Genomic DNA, 23,621 nt, shown 5'->3' with positions numbered 1-23,621 from the left:
CCCAGTGGAAGTGGAGTGACAAAAGTTTAAACAAACATAGACAGGAATCGTGGAAAATCTCATCATGCAGCATCTACAGTGCATACACTACAGCAGGCAATATCTGTGAAAAACAGCATGAGTGAAAAGTGCAATGAGACAAGCCATGAGGTACCATACATACACTGACTTTCGTGACAGTGCTGATGTGCAAGCATCCCGTCATAGAATTAAGTGCCGACACAATAGAAGCGGAAGCCAATATGCCCTCCCTCTAAGTAGCATGCAGATGCCCCAGAGAGATGGAACTGCAACGACTACAAATGAAGAGGTTTGAGCTTGCGAAATAGGGTGAGGCCTTCACAGATGAATACAGGGTATTTTATTGTATCAAAATTTTTCTGCGACAGAGTAGAATGCTCATTTTTGTTACTTCAATGCATCTATGCTTAGGCTGCACTAATAATATGACAGTACAAGTATAATATATTATGATACATAAAAATTTTATCTGTTCCATAAGTTATAAGTGTGTAATGCATGTTGCTGTGCATTATCTCAGTAAGCTTGAATATGAGATGGGTCTATGTTCAGCAATTAAGTCAAACTGAGCATATGGAGCAGCATAGTAGCAACGTACTCACCTCATCACTCATGGCTGCAATGATAGCATCCTTAGATGGCTCCGGTTTGTAAGGCTGTAAGAAAACAAGAAATAATGCTCGGTCTTTTCTGCAGCTCTGATGACCTTAAGCTTATGAGTAATAGTGTGTCCAGCTTACTGGAAAATCTACCCAACTAAGAGAAATAATGCAAAGAGACAATGCCACGATGCTTCAGTATGTGCTAACACGAATCTGCTAACACTATCCCTTTGTATGTGCCTCAGTCAAAGCCACTTTTCTATGCTTAGAAGCACCTTATTCGCTCCAGCATGCAGCTGGGACGGCATTATTTTGCAAAGCTGTGCGCAGCTGCAAGCAGTGTATCCAAAGGTAATTGGCTGGGAAAATGTAATCATTTTATGCCTTTTTATTTTCCTTTTTGTACTTGGTCAATGGTTTGAGTGGAGTGCTGCCTGCATTATCACCGGATACACCAGTTGTGAAGGGTTTACAATACCAAAAGAGAAGCACCAAATGAAAGCTACCTTTACATTGAGAGGGCCTTGCTTGAAACACATGCAGTGTGAAAGCAAAAATTAATTTGTAACAGCTATTTGCTGTAAGACTAAAATGCCACATGCAAACTTGCTAACCTTAGAATTTTAAACACACCATGGCTGGAACCCAGAATAGAATTTAGTGGAAAAAAAACAAAAAAAAAAAACGGTGAATACTACGGACATTGATTGCCCATGGAATAATAGCAGATTTCGCGCTGTGGGAACATCATTAAGTGGTCCTCTGCTTTATATCTGTCGGAATAATTATCTGTGCCACAGGAAAAGTTCATTAGTGAAATATTAATAGAACAAAAACTGAAATCTCAGTTGCTGTTACACATTTGCACTATAGCATGCTATAAAGTACAAGTTAATGCAACTGCTGCAAAATTAAGTCCATGCAAGAAAGCTATTCCAATTATCACTCTATGAAGAATTAGTGACCAACTGTATGTACTTTTTCCTGAATAAATTTTGTCGTAACATAGAGCCAAATGAAAATCTAAAAATTATAGTTGCCAACAGGCCATAATATTGAATGTTTGGTGATAAATATTAAAGGGACTGACAACTAATTTTTCTCGACCCAATTTTTTATGGTGCAAGAGAAAGCTCACCCTTTGTAGAGTTTGTAGCCAGTCTTGGGCAGTAACTAGTTACTAGTAATGTGTTACCATTAACTACTTCCTTTTTCCAGTAACTTGGAACTGTAACTAGTCACTTTTAAGTTAGAGGAACTTGTAACTGTAACACTGTTACTTTTTACACAGTAACTGTAACGGGAAATACTGTTACAGTTACTTCTGTTTTTATAAAACATTATGCATCCGCAGCACACATTAAAGGCCGATGTTAAATGATTTCACCATATCCTCTCCACCATTCAACTTTGCACAATAAGGCTCCCCTCGCAGTTTAGGAGAGGAGGTCGCTAAGAGGATTACATTCCCTGCAGAATACAGTACCGAGGTCGGAGGCTCGTCTTTAATGCAACATCACGTTTACTTGTAAACTATGTCGTAAATCAGTCATGTTGCAACTGAACAGCTTGCTAAGTTCACATCCATTTTTTTTTTCGGCACATATATCTTCTTTTTTTATTTTCACTTGAGCTTCTAGCTCTGTTCTTGGTGTACTGGTGGAGCATTAGGGCGCCTAGTTTGTAGTCTCCTTCGTCCATGGCTCCAAGCTAACCGTGTTTGACAGGCGGTTAGAAAGCAGTAGCGTGCGAAACGGCTGAGAGCCAGCAATACCGTGAACTAGCTAAGCAATTCTTTAAAACCTCTTTAGGACTGACTGTAAAAGGTCTACTTCGACTTAACACAGCCATCATTAACTAAATGACATAGACGTTTCGCCTCCTATTCAGGTGGCATTCTCAGGTTGTTGCAAGCCGATGCGTCGCGGCTAACGAACCACGATTCCAGGAGTTTTCTTCACCTCCTACCTTCGTCCACTAGCCAGCGTCGTCCCATTGTTTAGGTCAAAGCTATGTGCTGTTGTCCAGCAGTGTCCAACAAGCCCAGTCTTTCTCAGAACGCGTTGCACGGGTTGCTCTAGCAACATCCCGTTTTCCCTGCCTGTTTTGGCGATGTAAGTCGCGGCACAATCCCCGCATTGTACTTGTAGATGATCCCGCTCTGACCGTCCGCAGGTTTATGGTCTTTGGGTTTCGCCAACACATGTCGTAAGGTATAACGGGGCTTAAAAACGGTTTGTATGCCCAGCGGACACAAAGCTCTCCAAACAAGGTCTGATAAATCTTCAACATAGGGAGTAGGCACAATTGACGTCGTCTTCACTCGTGACGCACCCCCTGTTCCTCTTCGCATGTATTTTTGGGTGCCGTTAATAAACGTCCTAGGATAATGCTGTCGTTCCAGTGCATCAACCACGTTTTCCAGTTCTAGTATCCTAGGACTTTAATTGCTGCGACAAAATGAGGTGTACACAATGATTGCTCATGTTGGGCCCTCTTTTATGTTTCCTTCATTTTAGGGTTTTATCAAGTGCGGTTTTGACTACCCGCATACCTTCGTATGTTTTTATTAAATAAATTCTATCATTTGTTTTGTGATCAATCACTTATTTTATAAAGTAACGGAAAAACAATGACGTTACTATTTCACAGTAACTGCAACTGTAACACGTTACTTTCGGAAACTCTGTAACTGTAACACTGTTACTTTTTACTGGTAACCATTTACTGGTAACCATTTTTACTGGTACCATGACTGTTTGTAGCTGCAGCGGTTAATCCCAAAAGTGCGTGATTATTTTATAAGCAGTATTTTTCATTCTGAAAAGCCTCTAAAGTGGACGAAGGCGTCCTCCAGCAACGCTGTGAAGTGACAGCGATGCCGATAGCCCTCCTTGCATTACACTCAAGGTCCTGCTTTCTCTGGAGTGAGTGAAACTGTGGTTAACCACCTTCATATTGACATTTTCAACCGTTTTTGAATATAAAAAGCAGTTAGAATAAGTTTTCTGAACGCTCATCGTCATGTGAGGTTCCTTTACAGCCTTGCGAGCCAGGCGCTCGTGGCCTCTGCGATTAGGTCCGGCAATGCGTTGTCGGAGCTAATTGCGGAGGCCCCGAGGCGCTCTTTGTACTTTTTCAACTCGTCGGCAGGTGGCACTAAGCCCTCAGCTGACAACGTTCATGCTGCCGCTCATGAGCATTGGGTCATACGTCAAGCGAAGGCGGTGCCACTGTTCTGCTCAGTACAAACGAAGGCATATCTGCACGTTTTAAGTTAGAGAAGATTATAATAAAAAGTATGCTGCATTTCAACGCTAATATGGAGACAATTAATAGCGTGCACCACTAAAACGTCACATGATCGCTAACAAGTGCATCTTCACTTTTTTGCCGCGAGAGGCCCCAAAAGTAATTTTGAGTGAAAAAATAAAAATATAAATCCGTGTTTCACGAGAAAAACAAGGTTCGTTTTAGACAATACAATAGACAATCTTTCCATTAGTGGGGTTATCTCAATTCATGTCCTGAGCCTTTTAACCAGTTTACAAATGAGCTGTTTATCAAATATTCAACAGGTACTCAAGACAAGTGTTCACAAAAAATGTAATAATGGCTTCACCTTTTCTGAAGCTGCTACCGCTGAAGGAGGGGAGGTCTTCAATTGTAGTGAAGGACCAACTGTATCCTGTGCTGAAGTCATTGGTGCAGCCACTGACATAGGTTGAGAAGCTACTGGTACTGGAGCTGAGGACACCTGGGAAACCATAGCGTCTTTTGCTGCTGGCTTGAAAAGGAAGCCGGTTGAGACGGACGAAACAGCAGATGGAACGCTGAATACTGTAGCAGCTGGTGTAGTGGTGAGAGCTGCACTTGGTACTGTAAATGGCACTGATGGTATGGAGCCTATAGCAGGTGGCGCGGAAGTCGTCATTCCACTTGAAAATAAGGGCATAGGCACGGAGAAAAGTCCTTGACTTGGAGTTGTGGACACAGCCAAAGGTGGTGTTGACATTGTGACTGGAGGCACAGTAGCCGGAGCAAAAGAGAAAGCATTGCCTCCTCCACTAGCACCAAATGAAAAGACACTACCTCCACTGGAGCCAAAGGAAAATGCTGTTGTTGCAGACGAGGGCTGTACTGACGAGAACAACGACGTAGATGCCGCAGTGTTGCCAGAGGCAATTGCAGCTGCTGCAGAAGTTGAGACTACAGGCATGAATGAAGTAGCAGTGGAGAACGGCTGGCTAGTGAAAGGGGGAAATCCTGCAGCCCCTGCAATAAAACAAAATGCACCCAATAAAGTTCCATAAATCACCTTACAGGGCTGAAATACAACATAAAGAATTGTGTGTGCCAGTTTGTTAAAGAATGCCTTCTCAAACTCTTACACTAAAGCTCCTAGTCATGCAGACATCATAACAATTTAGTAGCCAGTTTGTTGCATTTCAAAGGTAAGGGCTAGAATTTAACCCATTTTAATTAAAACCCAATTACCATATAAATTATCATTAAACCCATGCAAGATCAGTCTGACTGAGTCCTCGTAAGTGTGTATCTTATTGAATGTGGCATAACTAACCACTATACTAGTACGTATACTAACCACCAAGTGCAAGTATGCATCTGTTCACACGCGTTGCCACCAATAAGGAAAAAGAGAAGCTGCACCACAGTAAATGTTGCTAAAATAATGTACAAAGAAGTTCCTTCTTTTTTCTCACACAACAGTGAAAAACATTCCTAGTCGTTTTGCACAACAGAGGTCAGGCAACGTTACGAAATATCTTGAAAAATCGGCAGGGTTCACAATGGCAGAGGCACAATATATTGATTCATCAATCTTTTCCTGGTGTGTTTGACTCTGCACAAGAGCCTACTAAAGAAAAACCAGTGCTGTAAGTTACATTTGTTGAGCCACTGTAACAATGCACTAGGAGGCAGCACTAGGAGGAAAGCTCTATACTCGCCGACAACTTTTCTTGGCACTGAAGGGAAAGCTACGGGGCCGGAGCGTCTGCACATGTACTGCTACGCGAAGTAGTCCGGTTTGGCGCGCGTCTCGTAACGCCGTGGAGTGTGATGGCTAGCGTTGCACTTCGACGCAAACGCTGCTTAGCGTCTAAGGTACGGGTAAAAGGCGCGATTTTTTCACGCTCGCAAAAACGCAAAGTGACAACGTGTAAAGTAAAAGAAATGCAGATATCTCGCTTGTGTGCGCTGTGTTCCGTCACAAAAAGCTACATGTAGAAAATGAAGGAGCATTTTATATATCTCATGCAGAAAATACGGACGCCATTGTGGGACTACATTCATTAGCGGTAGGACATGCGCATTGTGGCTCTGTAGCCTTCGCTTCAATGCCAAGAAAAGTTGTCCGCGAGTATAGGAGGTAGCACATGTGGGCTCTTGATTATTTGAAGTATGCAGTGTGCTGTCAACACAAGAACGTGCTAATGATCCATATCTTGCCAAGCGAATAGGCTCGTCAAAATAGGGTTTCGTTAGATTTTGGGGTTTTACATGCATCATACTATTATTATGCATACCGTAGTGGTAGACTGAGGATTAGTTTTCACCACCTGGGGTTCTTTACTGTGCACTTAAATTTAAATACACAGGTGTTTTTGCATTTTGCACTCATGAAAATATGACCGCTGTGGCCGGGAATGAAATTTGTGTCCTCAATACTTGTAGCATGACACTTTAGCAGCTAAGCTGCCGTGGAAGGTATAAGGTTTCGAATGATGGGTCACAATTGCATGCCTGGAAATATTCCATAGCTATGTTCTGTGCTGTGGCAATGCCACATCTCCATGCATTTGGAATGCTTATTCACGTAGGCACTGATGCACCCACTCCGTAGCCAGAATGTTCAGTACATTGGTCTCTGCATTTCTAAAAAAGCGGAAAATCTTTTGTGGCACAGTGTGGAACCAGAGACACCACAAACCAAAAAAAAGCAGCTAGATATTAAGCGACAGAAATTCTACCATAATAGGCACTAACATGTATTATGGGGGCCCTGAAACACCTTTTGTATTATCAGAGGTGAGACGGCTGAAATTGATTTGGGAGCAGTTTTTGGAGCAGCAAAATTTCGATTTTGGAGCAGAACCCTGATTTGGAGCAGTTGGTGAAATTTTTTACATCATCTCAGGAGCTTGAAAAACAGATTTGTAGCAACTTGGGGGTACAAGTACATATTTAAATTGTCCTAGAATAGACGTAACACTGAAGCAGCCTTTGGAGAAAGTATCGCCAGGCATGAACTATACTACCTCTTTAACCCCTTGAGGGTTTTCGCCGTACATGTACGGCAGAAGCTTCCTGGTACCAAAGGGTTTTCGTCGTACATGTACGGCATAGCGTTTATTTTTAAAACGCGCGCCTTTTTCGATCATTTCTCTCGCTTGGCATGTGCTTCCACACTTCGGGAATACGTGGAATTTTTTTCATGCGCCAATGTCTCTGCGTTGTATTTTTATTTTGCTTCCCAAAACGGCGTGCCGGCTATCGCTTGCCCATCCACGCGTTCGCGGTGCAGCTGGTTTAAAGTGCGCGCCTTTTTCGATCATTTCTCTTGCTTTGCATGTGCTGCCACGCTTCGGGAATACGTGGAATTTTTTTCATGCGCAGAAGTCTCTCCGTTGTTGCTTTTTTTATGCTTCGCAAAACGGCGTGCCGGCTATCGCTTGCGCAACCGAGCGCGCCCGCGGTACAGTGTACCCGCGGAGTGGTTGGTTTCAAACGCGCGCTTTCTTCGATCATTTCTCTTGCGTGGAATGTGCTGCCACGCTTCGGGAATACGTGTAATTTTTTTTTAATGTGCCGATGTCTCTCCGTCTCTCTTTCTTTTCTTTTTTTTTGCTTTCCAAAGCGGCGCGGCGGCGTTCAGTTGCGCATCGGAACGCACGCACGCGGTGCGGCTGGTTTCGATTTCGTCCTTCGGGTGGTTTTCGCTTCTTGCGCCCGCAAAGCTGATGGCTGTTGGTTTCCAATCTCTCAAAGGGTGACCGCTTGTTACTCTCTCGTTTATCGCACCCCGGGGCGCGATTACATCTGTTTCCGTGCGGCGCTAAATTACACAAACGACGCCGCCGTGATGGCGTTTCCTGTTTTGGGGTCTCGGAAAAGCTAACTACGTCTTGTTGGCGATAAGGCTAAGGATTACTGTAGAGTTTTCACACGTTTTGCTTTCCGGACGGGCGCACAACCATAGAGTTTTCTTCTGTGCGCTCACTGACGCAGTTCGCTTACGCTATGGAAGCGCGCGCCGGTTGCTCTGCTGCCAGCGAGTCGAGCAGCGATTCTTCCGATGCGGACTATTCCCCAAGTGCCGAATCAGAATCTGATTAATTGGATTTCAGTTTGTCAGACGAGGATTTTTTGACGAGTTTAGACTCCGATGACGATCACGGAGCGACATCTGAAAAGCGTGCGCGGCGAGCTATGCTTCAATGACTATCACACGCTGAAAAGTTTTGTGTTAGAGCCCGAGCATTTTTAACCGGAAAAGTACTCTGGTGTGCTTATTTTTGTATGTCTGTGAGCTATGTTTAATACAATGCATAATTTTTATTTATAAAAAACGGTTAAGCTTTTTTTTTCAGGATTTTGCTTGATTTTACTACGAATAAACCATATGTATGTAACAACAAAAATGATTTTTTGTCACCTTACGGTCACGAAAAAAATAATTTAGACAATTTTTTTCGGAAATAATATTATCTGAAGAATTTATTTCCGCAATAAAAAAATTACACATTTTTGGACTGGATTTCGCGAAAAAATTCGACCCTCAAAGGGTTAAATACTATGCGACCTATCTATAGCCCAAGTAAGAAACGCATGAAATAATTGAAAAAAAGGTTCTGCTAACTAGGTTCACTTCATAAAAATTTGAAGAAAAAAATTCAACAACAAAAAGAATGTGATTGCACGAAAATTGCAGTTACATAGCAGTAGGCCTTTTTTAAGATCAGCGATATAATTTTATTGCGATAGCAATTATATGGACATTCTTAACAGGTTTTTGCCGTCGGCATCGCAGTCATGTTCAGTATAAACTCCAAATCGATAACATCCCCCGCGCATCATATGTTTTTACCTTCGGTAAAAGCGCACGAGCGAAGGTGACGGACACGGCTGAGGCAGACATGAAAAGAGCCGACCGACCCGTTGCACGGAGGGCGCATGCAATAACATAACACCGCATGCCAGGCCATGCTGTTGATTGCTACTCATGCAGACAGGAAACGCGCCGCCCGTCTTGAAGGAGCACGAAGGAACGCGAGGGAGAGAGGGGGGCGGGGTCGCTCGAGCAGCAACTGTGGACTTAGACTTTAAGGGCGCGCGCGCTATCTCGGCTGGTATCACAGACGGCTTGTACACCCTTCTAAGTGCTGTGATCTCAACGCTTCTCTCCTTTGAGCAGCTGTATTCTCTTACACCAGTGTTTTGTAGTTACGCGAGATCGGATCTATAGGTGTTAGTTAGTTGCCAACCTTACTTCGTATAATATTACAATTTGATGCTATCGCATTCATTGCTTCACTTGCGGTGAAACTGATTTTTTTGTAGATCTGCTTATTTAGCTTTTCAAGCTTCTCCAGAGCTTCCTGTAGGTCAGTGTTTGTAAGGAGGACATCACAATAATCACCTTAAGCTTGGCCACGCGGTTGGCGTAGCGTCAAACCTACTGCACGCTTTGAACAGGTGAGAACAAAGGCGCGCTACCGCCGTTCGTTGCCCCCTCGTGTGGGACCGCCTTTGAGAGCGCGGCACGGGCACTAAGACACCTCGCCGCATTGACTATCTCATAAAGCTATCTCGCACTGACTATCGCATACGGTACTGCGAGCATTGCGACGTTGTAAGCATACTGCACACTTATTGGGGAATGATACAAAGGTGCTGCGCATCAGTCCGCTGCCAACTTCGGCGTGAAAAACAGCCAGAGCATCGCAGATACGCGTCGCGTGCAGGAAGTTGGTTGTCACCGCGTTGATGCAAAAAGGGTGATGCCTCTCCCGTGCACGGTATGGGTCGTAACGGTACAAACACTCCCACAGCAAACATGGGCGTAGGTAACCACATGCAGCTGCGTCGACGCGAAAACCATTGCGACTGGAGGAACACGCAATGCAAAATGAAGAACCTGAGAGCCATCCCGCTATGCATGCCACTTGATAGCAGCAGAAGACACAGCCTAGCGAGAAGCAGCAGCACGCTCGGGGCACGGCAGAACATTTCTGGGGTGCCACGCATATTTACAACAACCCAGAGGAGGTTATGGCGGCATCATGGGAGCCCTCATTAGAAGGGTGCATAGAAACACGGTTGGGTGCATATACGCGTTTTGCGAATGTCTCATTTTTTTGGTATCCCAGGCGCTGCTATAGGTGCAACTTGGAAAATCATGTTGTCAACTCAGCCTTTTTTCCCAACGAAGCTGACGTGGGCATTGAAATTCTGGCTTTCGAGGCTGTTTTGGAGCAGTACGGCGCAATTTTTGCGATTTTCATGCTTTTGGAGCAGCTTGGCGCAGGAAAATGGAATTGTATCAAAAATGCGCAATCTGCGCAGCTGTCTCACCCCTGTATTATTTATTCAGCGAAGAAGGTGATTACTACTGCACTAGATTGCTTTGTGAATCTCCTGCAGCAATATTCTTTAAATATAAGTAGTTAAAGGTAGCAATTGTATGCCTGTGGCTTTCTCTCTGCTTTCACTCCCTTAAGCATGCTGGAAGGTGTAAACCAGGCAGAACAGTTAAGCTGCCGGGCATCATGGCCTTGGGTATTTTCTGGTGTTTTTCTTTTCATTGAATGTGCTAGTCAGTGCTTCCAGTTCAGTCATGTGCACAGCTCTCTGTACTCGTGGACAACTTTTCTAGGCAATGAAGGGAAGGCTACAGAGCCAAACTACGTGTGTGCTGCCGCTGAAGAATATAGTCCCACAATTGCGTCCGTGTTTTCTGCGCCAGAATTAAACTTCAGCAATACGTTCTGGCGGCCTGGTTGGTTCATTGCTGTTAGACGTTAAACTGCGCGAAAAGACCAGGACACAAGCAAGAAAACACAGAGAACACTACGAGCGCAGAACTATCTGCGCTCGTGGTGTTCTCTGTGTTTTCTTGCTTGTGTACTGGTCTTTTCGCGCAGTTTAAAGGGACCAACAACTGCCCAGAACATGAAATGACATGACTCCACTGATGAAAAGATTGTCCATCGCATTGACTCAAACCAACTGTGTTTTTTTCGTGAGAGGTGGATTTATATTTTTATTTCTTAATTAAAAGTCACGAAAAATGACCTGCGGCGCCTCCGGCGGCAGGAACATGAACGATCCGACGTACACAGCCATGTGACCGTTGACTGCTGTATGCGGTCGGCAATTTCTTTGTTAGTATTGAAATAGTGTTAGTTTTTTTTATATTAAAAGGTATTACTCCATAAAAATGTACATATAGGCCTGCATTAGCAGTATTCATTAAAGTAGCGCTGCCTTCGCGTGACGCAATGATCCTATGCTCGTCAGCACGTCTTGAGCAACTTTTCAGCGTGCTCATGCAAATGTGCATGCAGTTTCCAGGTCGCTAAGATTTTGGAGTGACACAGTTTTGCTACCAAAACTTCGTCGCAGAAATGATGTGCGCTGCTACTCGGCGCGGCCGCGCATATGCGTAGTTACATTTTTGATGACTTCACGGAGCAGTACATGTGCAGTAGCTCCTCCCCTGTAGCCTTTCTTTCATTGCCAAGAAAAGTCCGCGAGTATAGAATGGAATCAGTAGCTCGGATACAGCCTTGTTAAACCAACAGACAACAAAGCCAAGGGAGCCATTATTTGTAGTCTTTAACTGTAGTGGTAATTATGACATAAATGAAATGGAATTAAAGTGGAGGAGAGAACAAATTGCCGCCAACAGGGACAGAGCCTATGACATTCAGATAGCGCGTCTGATGCTCTACCAAATGAACTACAGCGGCGGTCATTTTCCCGTCCACTTTATTGGGTTTTTCTGTGCGTGTAATACTGGGAGTGTTAGCAAGCGCCACTCGTAGCCATGGTGGCGAGTGTGGAACACACTTACTGCTAGCTGGCGTTATGCAGGCCGTGATCTTCTTACAAACTGGCAGCTGACCAATCAACACCCACGTGCTACCTGAAGGCATCAAGTCTGCCTGTGCCTCCCTTAGCTTCGTTGTCTGTTGGTTTAATTAGGTTGTGTCTAACAAAGAAACAAGCCCTTAACCCATTCCCTCTGTAATAGCGAGGGTCTCGTCCCAGCAGTCATCATCATCATCTCCATCAGCCTGAATATAATGCCCACAGCAGGGCAAAAGTCTCTCCCATGTTTCACCAAATAACCCAGTCCTGTGCTTGCTGTGGCCACGTTATCCCTGCCATCTTCTTGATTCTCATCCGCCCACCAAACTTCCTGCCTCATCCTCGCGTGCTTGGCTTCTCCTGGAATCAAGTCTGTGAGTCTTAAAGGGACACTAAAGGCAAATATTAAGTCTACGTTGATTGTTGAAATAGTGGTCCAGAAACCTCTTAGTGCTACTTTAGTGCCAAGGAAGTGCTTATTTTGAAATAAAATCATGTTTTAGTGGTCCACATCGCGTTAGCACACTTCAAATCACCCGCCTGAAAGCGGTCTTTCTCACGTCACTGTTGTCGCGCCCAACGTTGCCTGCCTTTACTGCGCGGTGGCATGCACTGGCAGCATGCACCATTCGGGCATCTGGCAACATCACATGCATGCGGCATTTTGTCGAACTTTCTGTCAGAGTGACTTTCACGAGCATGCAAAACACACGCGGCAGTACGCGATACCGAAACTACCACTCAGATGCAACCACGTGAGCGAAGCCGGGCGCCGGGCGAAGCGCAGTTCGGCGAAAACGGAAACTTTGAACCATGCGCAACGCTCCCCATGGCAACGCCAAAGAGGTTCTTTTTTCCATGAATCAAACAGAAACGAACAAACAGCATTTTATTACGTCTCTTGATGCACGGAAGGTTCTTTCTTTATTGCAGCTAGGTTGGTTACTAGTGATTAATTGTAGTCGGATGCTCTCACGTCATTGGGATCGTTTCCAAAATGTCCTACTCGTGGCGCACGTCGTGTGATACATTTAGCTTAATTTCTCAGTAAGTAGGGCACTGCTGTTGATAATATTGCCATTTTAGATGTTGTCATACATTGACCTTTCACTCCGACATAAATTGTTATTTGCCTTTAGTGTCCCTTTAATGACCAGTGGTTATCTTGTCTTCACTCTACATGCCCTGCCCATGTCCGTTTCTTCTTAACTAAAATGTCCTTAACACCCGTTTGTTCCAACTCACTCCGCTCTCTTCCTGTCCCTTAGAGGGGCCCTCCACACTATTCAAGGCCCCAGTTTTACTTGCGGGTTGCGTAGACTGGAGGATGAAAAGATGAATGCAGCAAGAACGGCAGCAATATAGGCACGCAGTTCGAAGTCATTTAGCCTAGAAAATTCAAAATACAGTAGACTCTCGATAAAAAGAACCTGAAGGAACCAGGAAAGTTTGTTCCATTTAACACGAGTTCTGTTTACCGAGAGATGAAGAGGGGTGCAGAATTCATGTATGAAACCAATCATATTAGGGTCAGTGGTTCCATTTAGGCAGCAGTTCCGTTTAAGAGATTTCCGTTTACTGAGAGTCTACTGTACAAGAAAAAAAAAAGCATGCCTACCCTCAACTCAATTTTTGTGAGGTCACATGACCACATTTCACTCGCCACTGACGTTGCAAGGCACCGCCAATGGAATGAGCTAAAAGGTCCTACGTAGGGGAAGCATGCACGTCACTGTTGCCTGTTCCATCCAGCGCAGCAATCACTCCGTTACCACAGTAACAAAAAACCCCCCCTTTTTCTGCGTCCATGCAACACACTGGCTTGCATGAATCCCATCCAATCCTGCTTAGCCACCTGATCTCTAACCGCCCGAAATTGGTGGTCCAAGTTTCTTTTTTTTTTAGCGCACCCAGAGCTCAGCGCAAGACACCCATGACAATTTTCAGGGCCCCGTGAGCAAAAGCATGGCCTTGATGATCTGTATTCCAAGATGGTACCTATGACGATGTAGGCAGCAAAAGTACGGCCTCTGAGAACTAAGTTTGTTACTTAGAGCTGTTGCATTTGCTCATCATCGAAGGTCCTTCCATGCCATGCTTCCCCTGGTCTGATCGCGCTACCATTGTGTTTGTGAGCCGTCGTATGCACCATGCTATGAACGAGTTGGAAGGCTTTTGAAGAAGTCAACATACACTCGGTTTCTTACTTGTGGGAAAACTTTGTTGCCGCCATCTTGAATTTCGGCACCATTCCAGGAAAGCGCCCCCCTGCACTTGCCAGTTATTTTTACTTGCTAAAGGGGGGGGGGGAGGGGGGCTTGCTCGGGATTTTGCAGTATATGCTTTCATGTCCAGATCATTCAGCAAAATCATCAGCATTATTGAATCTTATTCACATGTAAATTAAGAAAGATGCTACATAGACTTAATGGAGTTTAGTGTGGTGGTTGAATCAAGTATATAATACATACCTTCTCCACGATTCTTCCACTGATGTCATCCTTACAAAAAATTGTAATCCACTCGTTTGTAATAAAAACTTGAAAACCATTGTATAATTTGTCACGTTATACATCGTTCAGCACTTTATGGTCCCCACTGCTTGTATATGTTTTTATTAATTTTTTTATGCAACACCTTTTAGAAAGAACTAGCATATTCAGACATTGCTGTGATCAGTGCACAGTTGAGGGCCGAAATAAATTGTCCAAAACTTTCATACCAGCCAAAGATTTTCCTATAGAAAGAGATACAAAGCTTCCTATACCAATAATGTGATTGAACCTTAGTCATCACTCGTATGATAACCAGACATCCCCACCAATTAACTTATGACCATTACAGTTGGTGTTCCTTTTCCTTCTTCTTTTCCTGCTTAGACTGCGTAAAGTTTGGAGTACTCTACTTATTTTTCCCCAGTCTCTGTCTGTCTGCAGGCATGTGCCCACACGTGTGCTTGTGTTAAAAATATTAAGGTCAGCACCAAAATCACAATTATAGATGATGATTTGCAACGGAGTAATTCAATACTGAAGGACACAGATGCAAACCAGTCACGCTCAAGCATCACTTTACTCCGATAATTTTATTATAAAAATTTTGCTTTACTTGCCTGTGGTTGTAAGCTGAGGGGCAGCACCAGATCCTACTGATGGTTTCCTAAACACAAAAAGAAGGTAGATACAGTAAAATACCACTTGAATGAACGCCAGTTAAACGAACTATTCAGTTGTACGAACTTTTTTAAAATCCGCCACCGAAGCGCCACTGAACCCAATGCTAACGCACTTCAGTTTAACGAAATTCAGTGAAGTGCGTATTTCACTTCTACGAAGATATTCCGTATCACTATCCAATGCCTCCCGGGTCATGTTGATCATTACAACAAGTACAACCACACTTTTTTTGTGGCATAGTTTTACCGTGGCCTTTGCGAGTGGCCCTGCCAAAGGTGTGCCACCGAGGCTAATCACGGAGACAGCGATTTCACGTTTTCAACGGTGCTTCATTACCTTGCTACAAAAAGTGCATCCATTGACTTTGAACTCGACTGGCTGCCAACATAATCTCGTAGCCAGCCGGAGACATAGATGCAGCGACAGCTGTAGCCTTGGCCCTGCAATCGCGTGCCGAATGGAAGCGCATATCTCTGGACGAAAAGCTGGATGTTTTGCATATCACTGATATACTTGGAGAAACTCAAGTCCTTTGCTGGACAGCAAAGGAATTGAGGACCAGAGAAGGTTCATGAGAGCTTGGACATACATGTAGTAACTCAGGCCGTGATCACTGCACTCTTAAGTACACAAGTGTAGCAAAATATTACTGCATTCTTCACAAGGTTTTAGGCAAGCATAAATTGTTTTGAATTTTCATTTGAAAACCCAATGTTTCCTTCAGCTTGGGATAACAAATTATAGAACATAAATGTTTCTGTTCAGCAAACTTTCGCTTTAACAAACTTTTTCCTGAGGTCCCTTGAAGTTCATTGAAGTAAAGTTTCACTGTATTAGTAAAAAAAAAAACCTAATGTGATAGCAAACAACATTCTTTCCTGCCTCTACTTTTTGACAAAAGAAATACAGGCACAACTTCTAATTATTATGTGGTAATTGAAATTAGAGAAAAATAGCCCGTGGAAAGGTGCTGATTTGCTTTTCTCTGGGCTTTGCCAGTTTTTCATGTGCTGCGACAACAATAGGGTAATACTTCTGACATTACCTATAGAGTTATGCGGGGTGATGAAATTAAAGAAATTTGCCGCCACATAACGGAATCAGCTTGCGCAAGACAGGGTGAATTGGAGATCATTGGGGGAGGCCTCCGACCCGCAGTAAACTTAAAGTAGGCTAATGATGATGACGTACCTATGAGATGGTACAAGCTTTTAATGTTAGCACCACCTGATGACATGGATTACTAAGGAGCGAGAAAAACTTGCTCTCTTCTTTTTAGCTGCCGGATGTTAGTTCACTCATCAGTGCACTTCAAGGGGCTGTCCCACAAACAGCTTCTTATGCAGCTTCTGGGCACAGCATTACTGCGGGTGAACATGATCGATAGACGCACATAGACGCAACCAGCGACCAACTTGGGCATGGGTGTTAGTGTTGGAAATTGGCAAAGATTATTGGCATCATTGTATGAAGATTCTGAATGGCATTCTCTCAACTAAATATTCCTCACAAGTACTTTGGCCAGATAGCAATCTTATACAGAAAGAACAAAACTAAATACCTATTTTGTGCTTGTACCACTGTGTTGTTTCCTTCGTTGCAAAGAGAATTTAACATCCCACAGGCCTAAACACAACAAGCACTTGTCTTAAAGAAATTAAAAGCTAAACTATATAAACCAATGCCCCCTCTACCCAATAAATCTGACCAATAAATATACAATGTTTTTCTAGCCAGAATGGGCCGTACCTATGACTTACACAAAAGAAATGTCAATCTTTTGATGTTACTCAGTGGTCAAACTGCACTCTGTGTAAAGCTAAAAATTCAGCGTACATGAAACATGCATGCTTAGCTAGGTGTCCTCCACATGGATGAGAAAGAAGTCATATGCACGATGAAAGTTTTAGGTGTAGAGAGAAGAGCAGAAGTAAAGGCCCATTTTTTACAGTGAAGCTGTATATGGCTAAGCAAAACCAAAATTTGTCTGTCCTATGTATGCAAGAACTCCTAGCACATACGTGTCACAGAAATTGGGTAAGCCCCAGTGCTCATCAATGGTCCACTAAAAATGAAGAGCAGGTGCAAATGCAGAGCGAATGCAAAATTGATAAAAGAGAAAGAGAGGTGCGCCATTGGCTGTGCCGACAGCCCATACACGCAATCTAATTACCGCCGCACAAGCACTCCGTACAGATTCTTAACCAGCGAAGTTGAAACGTGTGACCCCCGTGTGTCACCGTGTAACAACAGTGAAAGCTAGTACTAACCACTGTGATTGACGCATTACCAAACACAATGAACCCATCAGTGCATTCCTCCATGATGGTGATCTTGTGAAGCATAGTGTGTGGCATGTGAAATAAACGCTGTGACAAACGTAAGCCAAACGTACATGTAACCTCATTAACCTTTTCAAACACCACCTATGAAGAACTATCTGCAAATACCTCAAATCAATACAACGTTATTTCAAGGCACTTGATATTCTATTGCATAGGGATGGGCGAATATTCGGGCGTTTTGAATATTCGAAATTTCAAAGTATTCGAAATGAACGAATATATGTATATATTTGACTGCACATAACCCCCTGTAAAGGTGGTTTCACTGCAGCGTCTGGTTGCTGCGCCGTGAAACAACCCATCCAGGGGAAATCTGCACTGCCGCGAAGCCACACTTCAAGGTTAAATGTACATATTTCTGTAAGTTTAAAAGCGTGTTATATGGGCTTATATGCGCTAAGTATAGTAATTTTTAAAATGTAACGTATTGCACCACTTATAACTTGCACCCTACTGCTATTCAAATCTTGATACTATTCAAGGCTGCTTCCACTTCATTTCAAACCAAAAAAGTGACATTCACTCATACCTAGTTCAATCCTTAAAAATATTGCGCAAGGGTCATCACAAAAATGCTCATTTTTCTTAATAATATGCGGTAAATACTATTCGAATTATTTAATTCGAAATTATTCGAACAAATCACTATTCGCTTCGGATTCGCTTCGAACCTCATTTACTATTCGCCCATTCCTACTAGTGCAACAAAAATAATGTCGTAATACGCTAATTTATGACCGGTATAGCAATTAATTCTAAACTGTAATCAAATATATATTTATTCTGAAGTCATTCATGCTCTGTTTTTGCATAAATAGAATCAAATCTAAGGGTAGAAATTAGTGCAAATTCGTTTTCGGTTATGTCAATATTAAGCAAAGAAAAATTATACTTTTGACGTGGTTTGCAGGAAGCAGAACATCAAACGGCTCGTCTAACATGGTAGTGCCTTCAGCAAAGTGACCATATGCAACAGCGCAGTGCAAAATGAAGTTAAATGAAAACAAATGTATTATACAGGAGGTTCATGTCATCCAAAGCTCAATGTATCTTGCTGTTTCGCAGCCCCTAGTCGACACAACTACCAAAAACAAGTGGTGTACACAATTGTGTACATAGCGTCTCAAAGCGTTAAGAAACACAAAGACTTTAATGAACCATCGGGATTAACCCAGTACTAAACACCAGGGTCGCATGTTTCAGCTTTGCTGGTAAACCAGCTGTACGTAGTACTTGAATGTTTTTTTTTTTCTTTTTGCAGCAGAAACCAACAGATCAAACTGTAGAACACCGAATGGTATATTGTAAATGGTTTTCAACAAACTGATAAAATTATGTTTTACACTATCGTACGTGAAAACTAAACTTCTTGAGCAGGAAGTTTGATCTTTAGAAATAAACAATTTAATATATTCGAGTTACAGTGCTGAACAGCACTCCATACATTCAAACCTACCTTTTACAACCCCAGACATAACTATCCATGGGTTATAATGACCATATTATAGAGCATTAACAATTTTCCAGTCCTGCCTGATGCCTTCAAATATTACAAAAAAAAAATTTAAAGATAAGTACTGTTCAAATGAACAGTTCAAACCCAGTTGTAGCGAAAAGAAGATGCACAGAAATTTATGAAGCACCGAAGTGCGACTAAACTGCACCTAGCAAAGGTGAAGATCTTACTTTAAAGATAAGCAAGCAAGACCCACAACCAGATTTCACAAGCTGAAAGGGATGCCATAAGACTTTATGGCTCTTGATGCACTCAGTTTCATGGCAGATGCGCCACAGTTACAACAAAGAGACCTTTGTAAAATGGCGACTTGCGCTGTAGCTTCCACTGGTAGACAACTAGAACACTCTACTCTTGCGTTAACCCTTTGAGGGTCAAAGACGTACATGTACGTCATCCGCTAACAGCCACAAGACAGTCAAAGACGTACATGTACGTCATTCCTGTATGTTTAAAATGCGCGCCTTTTTCGATCATTTCTTTTGCTTGGCATGTCCTACCACACTGCATGGAATTTTTTTTATTGCGTCGATGTCTCTCTCTCTCTTTTTTTTTTTTTATGCTTTACTACAGAGGTGCGCCGGCTATTTTCGGTTTCATTCTTTGGCCAGTTCCCGCTTGTTGCGCCTGCAATACTGATGGCTTTCCAGTTTACAATCTTTCAAAAGATGACCGATTTGTTACTCTCTCGTTTATTGCTCCCCGGTAGGCGATAACGCAAGGAATAAGAGATCCATTTGGTTATTTGGGATGACTTACTGCTTTTCTTGACCATATTCTGTTGCGACACGCCCTTTTTCAAAAACTACGCAAGCTTTCAGTCTGAAGTGACACGGATGACGGATTTCCTGCGCATCCAGTGCACTCAGTTTTGGTTTCGCCTAGATCAGGGTCTTGAATTTCGGCGATTTTAAAGAAAGGGCATGTCATAAATTGTCACATTTTACAACTCTTCTGTTGTGTAGGGCAGGAGCGCGGCGTAACCCGCGGCGGGCCGACGGAGAGGCCGAACGACGGGAGGGCGCGCGGAGTGACGACGCAGAGACCAAGCTTCGGCGATACTGACGGGAGACTGCTCTCCCACGTTTATTGCAGGCGGTTTTAAGGAGCGAGAAGAAAGGTTATTGGTCCGCAAGGCACGGGTCACATGACCGGCACAGCCACGCCGGATTGGTGATAGCAAAGAGGCATGGGGGAGACCCAGCTCCACCCAGTGGCATGTACGGGGACCTTTGCTGCACAGGTGTTTCCGCGTGCCACGAGGGGTCGTACGACACAACATCGTCTCCCCCTGGCAGAAATTGCGTCCTTAAGCGGTCGTTGATGGGTTGCTGCACATTTGCCGGCGGGGAGGAAGAATGCCCAGGACTCTCCTTCCGAGGCTCCAAGTGACGATCCTGGGCTGCAGGAATTTGAGGCTGCGCTTCAGCAGGTGCAGAGTGGCACTGGACAGCAGGGCCACCGCGAATGGCCTGCGCAGGGAACGCATGGTTGCTGATGTGCAACCTTGAATGCGGCCGTCGACCACGGCCGTCGTCATCCTGGAGCCGTCGCAGCTCGCTGGCGTCCTGCTGCCGTAGCGCCAGAGGCAGCCGACGTAGCTTGGAAGACACTGGCACGATGTGCTGTCGCCTCTTGGCCCGGCCAGGCAGGTGCTCGAACCCCGGAGGTACAGCTACAGGAAGCTGCGAGGAAACTGGTGTAGCCAGACGACACGTCAACGTTACGCCGTCGATCAGGAGTCCCAATTGCTGGATGGCGTCGAGCCCCAGCAGTGAAGTGCCGTGTGCTGTCACGTAGAAGGTGACGAAGACCCGCTTGCCTTGGTGCTGCAAGTCCGTGCGGAAATAGCCCAGTACCGGTATGCAGTGCTTCGAAAAATCCTGCAGTTGGATGGACATTTGGAGCAGTCGGTGCTTCGAAGCGAAAAGCATGTTGAAGTCCTTCTTGGTCATTAACGATGCAGTGGCTCCGGTGTCCACCAGCAATGACATGTGGCTATGTCCTCCGACGATAACAGGGATGCGCAAGTCCCTTGGGCTAGTCGGCGCAGCTTGCACGGACAGGACTGTGGCAGTGCCGGAGGCACGGTCTTGAACGGGGGCCACTTCCTGTACCGAAGCTCGTCGCTTACGGCAGACTGCCGCGAAATGCCCTTTGATACGGCAAAATTGGCAAATTTTCTTTTTGGCTGGACAATTTCTTGAAGTCGCCAAATGCCCTAACTTGCTGCAGCGAAAACAGGGGCCGACTTGAGGCTTGGGCGCAAGCTGTTGCACTTGCTGGCAGCGAACGCAGTCTTGTACACCCGCCGTCGAGCCCGCGCAGCCATCTTGGATGCGGCCGCCCGACTTGGGGGGGAAGCCGCCGCCATGTTGAGTCACATGCGGGGCAAGCGAAGCAACCGACCCGCCATTTTGAGCCGCTGCGACGCACTGGATGCTGCCGCCGTAACAGGAGTGCGAGCCGAGTAGCCGCTCATTTTCTCCGAACGCCGCGTTGGCTTTGTTGAGCGCCTCCAAGTCGCGTCCAACTTCTTCGGCTTTCTGCAGCGTAAGGGCTTCCCCGTACGACAGTAGTTTGGCCCGTACATGTGCGTTGGCGACCCAGTGAATTACTTGGTCCCGTACTCTGTCGTCGTAAGTGGCGCCGAACTTGCATGACAGGGCCTTTTCTTTCAGCGCGGTGACGAAGTCGAGAAACGTTTTGCCGGGCAGTTGTTTGCGGCTCGTGAACAGGTGCCGCTCGGCTAGCATGTTCGTTGTCTCGGCGAAAAGCCCGTCTAAAAACTGGAGCACCGTATCGTACGTCGTTGCCGTCGCCGCTTCTGTCTCCGGCACCGTGCCCGAACCAGACGCCGTAACTGCGCCTTCCGCTTCAAGCTGCTCTTGCGCGGCGAAGTATTTGCGTTGGCCCTCGATGCCGAGCGCGCAGAGGAGCACTGACGCACGTCTTTCGTCCTCCCAGCCGCTTCCGCCGGCCGCCTTCAGGTGAACCTGGAAAATCTTGTGCCATATATGCCAAGGAATGGGAGGCTTGCCGGGAGCGTTGAGGAACGGAGGAAGGTTTGCAAAAGGAGCCGCCATGTGTGCAGGAGGTAGGCCGTAGGCTCAAGCAGGAAGGTGGCGTCGTAGAAGGAGCCGGAGCGGGAACAAAGCAAAGTCAGGTCGACGCGCTTGTAGCGTGCAGGAAGCAGCACCGACGCGCAGCAGAAAAATGTGACCCGTAGCGTAGTGTCACGTACGTCGTGCTCTTCCTGGCGTCGCCTGTCGTAGTAGCGTAGCGGTTCAACTACCTCGTCGCCATGTGTTGTGTAGGGCAGGAGCGCGGCGTAACCCGCGGCGGGCCAACGGAGAGGCCGAACGACGGGAGGGCGCGCGGAGTGACGACGCAGAGACCAAGCTTCGGCGATACTGACGGGAGACTGCTCTCCCGCGTTTATTGCAGGCGGTTTTAAGGAGCGAGAAGAAAGGTTATTGGTCCGCAAGGCACGGGTCACATGACCGGCACGGCCACGCCGGATTGGTGATAGCAAAGAGGCATGGGGGAGACCCAGCTCCACCCAGTGGCATGTACGGGGACCTCTGCTGCACAGGTGTTTCCGCGTGCCACGAGGGGTCGTACGACACAACATCTTCCATGTAAACAATGGCCCTAAAGATAACAATTAAGAAGTTAATGAACGCATTTCTGTTAATTATTGATTTGAATGTAACTTTAGGTGTGGCAATGTTTTTCCGCCTTTGCGTAGAGTTCGTCAGCGAAGACGACAAGGGCCTGACTGTCATAGCATTTTGATAACTAATCCGTATTGTCTAAAAAAAAAACACTATGTATATCTGTGCATTTTGAGCATCATAACTCAAAGAGCTCATCAACTTAAAATATTTGGGTAAGGCACAACCACCCCATAACACGTACCTGATACGGCTGCCAGGAGCAGCTGAAACTGCTGCTGGAGAGGCAGCGGCATGACCAACGGGCAAGAAGCCAGTTGACGTGGATGAAGCCAGCAGTTGTGGTGCCTGTTGCATTTGTGGCTGTGGAGGGTTGCCTATTTAAAGAAAAGAATATGCACAAAACAGTTAGACCTTTATCCCTCATGTGTACTATATAAAACAATAAATAAATAAACAAAAAAAGAATGGTACCATAATAGTGGCATTTAAAGCAACTGCTTCAGTGTCAGCAAATACAGTAGGAAACTCAATGCGGCTCTTTTTTTATGGCGCTAGCACTTAGCGACATTATGTTTCTTGCTCGGCGACTTCCGGTCCACTTTTTGTCAACCTGAAGTTGAGATTTTCTGCTATGTCTCAAAACCCTGAATAAAATAAAACTTGTATAAAAATGAGTACATGGTTCACGATTACATATGATAGATATGATACCAGAGCATAATTTTAGTGAAGATAAGGGCCAATAAACTGTCAGGAAATTAATTAAAATTAATGAGTTCACTGAAAGAACTGTTTTCTAGTTGGCGTGTACCGTCAAGATGGCCTATACTCACTACAGAACAGTCTTCTTTCACTTATCAGTTGACTCATTCATTACTATACACTAGTGTATCATCTCAGTAGAGGATGAGGAAAGGGCTGACACCACTCCATAGTGTGCACCGTGCCTCACTCTTGGCCAGTGGTGCTCATGTCACGCTTGCACACCCAGTGCTCTCACATTGTTGCGCTGGCTCTGTGGTGATGTCAGTGCCAGGTTGTGTGTCATGTACGCTTTGCGTGAGGGGCACGCCAGTCTCCTCCACGTGCCTGTGCCCTCCTCCACACCCTCTACCGTTTGATCTGCGGGCGCATTAGGAAGTGTCAGTTGATGCACTGGCTGTGGT

The 23,621-nt window shown here is 45.0% G+C and overlaps 1 protein-coding gene across 3 annotated transcripts in view; it reads right to left on the bottom strand.

Annotated features, from left to right (window-relative positions):
* The window catches only part of LOC119397885 (nuclear pore complex protein Nup214), a 188,166-nt gene that overhangs the window by 130,794 nt on the left and 33,751 nt on the right, over positions 1-23,621 (bottom strand). For all 3 annotated transcript variants that reach the window (XM_037665206.2, XM_049416428.1, XM_037665210.2), the window contains exons 11-14: positions 22,697-22,829; positions 14,851-14,897; positions 4,246-4,898; positions 624-677 (exon numbers count right to left, since the gene is read on the bottom strand). In XM_037665206.2, coding sequence (XP_037521134.1) covers positions 624-677; positions 4,246-4,898; positions 14,851-14,897; positions 22,697-22,829 — 887 coding nt within the window. The remainder of the gene's footprint in view (positions 1-623; positions 678-4,245; positions 4,899-14,850; positions 14,898-22,696; positions 22,830-23,621) is intronic.

The sequence above is a fragment of the Rhipicephalus sanguineus genome, chromosome 1, assembly GCF_013339695.2.
Source record: "Rhipicephalus sanguineus isolate Rsan-2018 chromosome 1, BIME_Rsan_1.4, whole genome shotgun sequence".
Classification (NCBI taxonomy): domain Eukaryota; kingdom Metazoa; phylum Arthropoda; class Arachnida; order Ixodida; family Ixodidae; genus Rhipicephalus; species Rhipicephalus sanguineus.
Note: the sequence above shows the minus strand (reverse complement) of the source record. Positions and strands in the feature narration are given on the sequence as shown.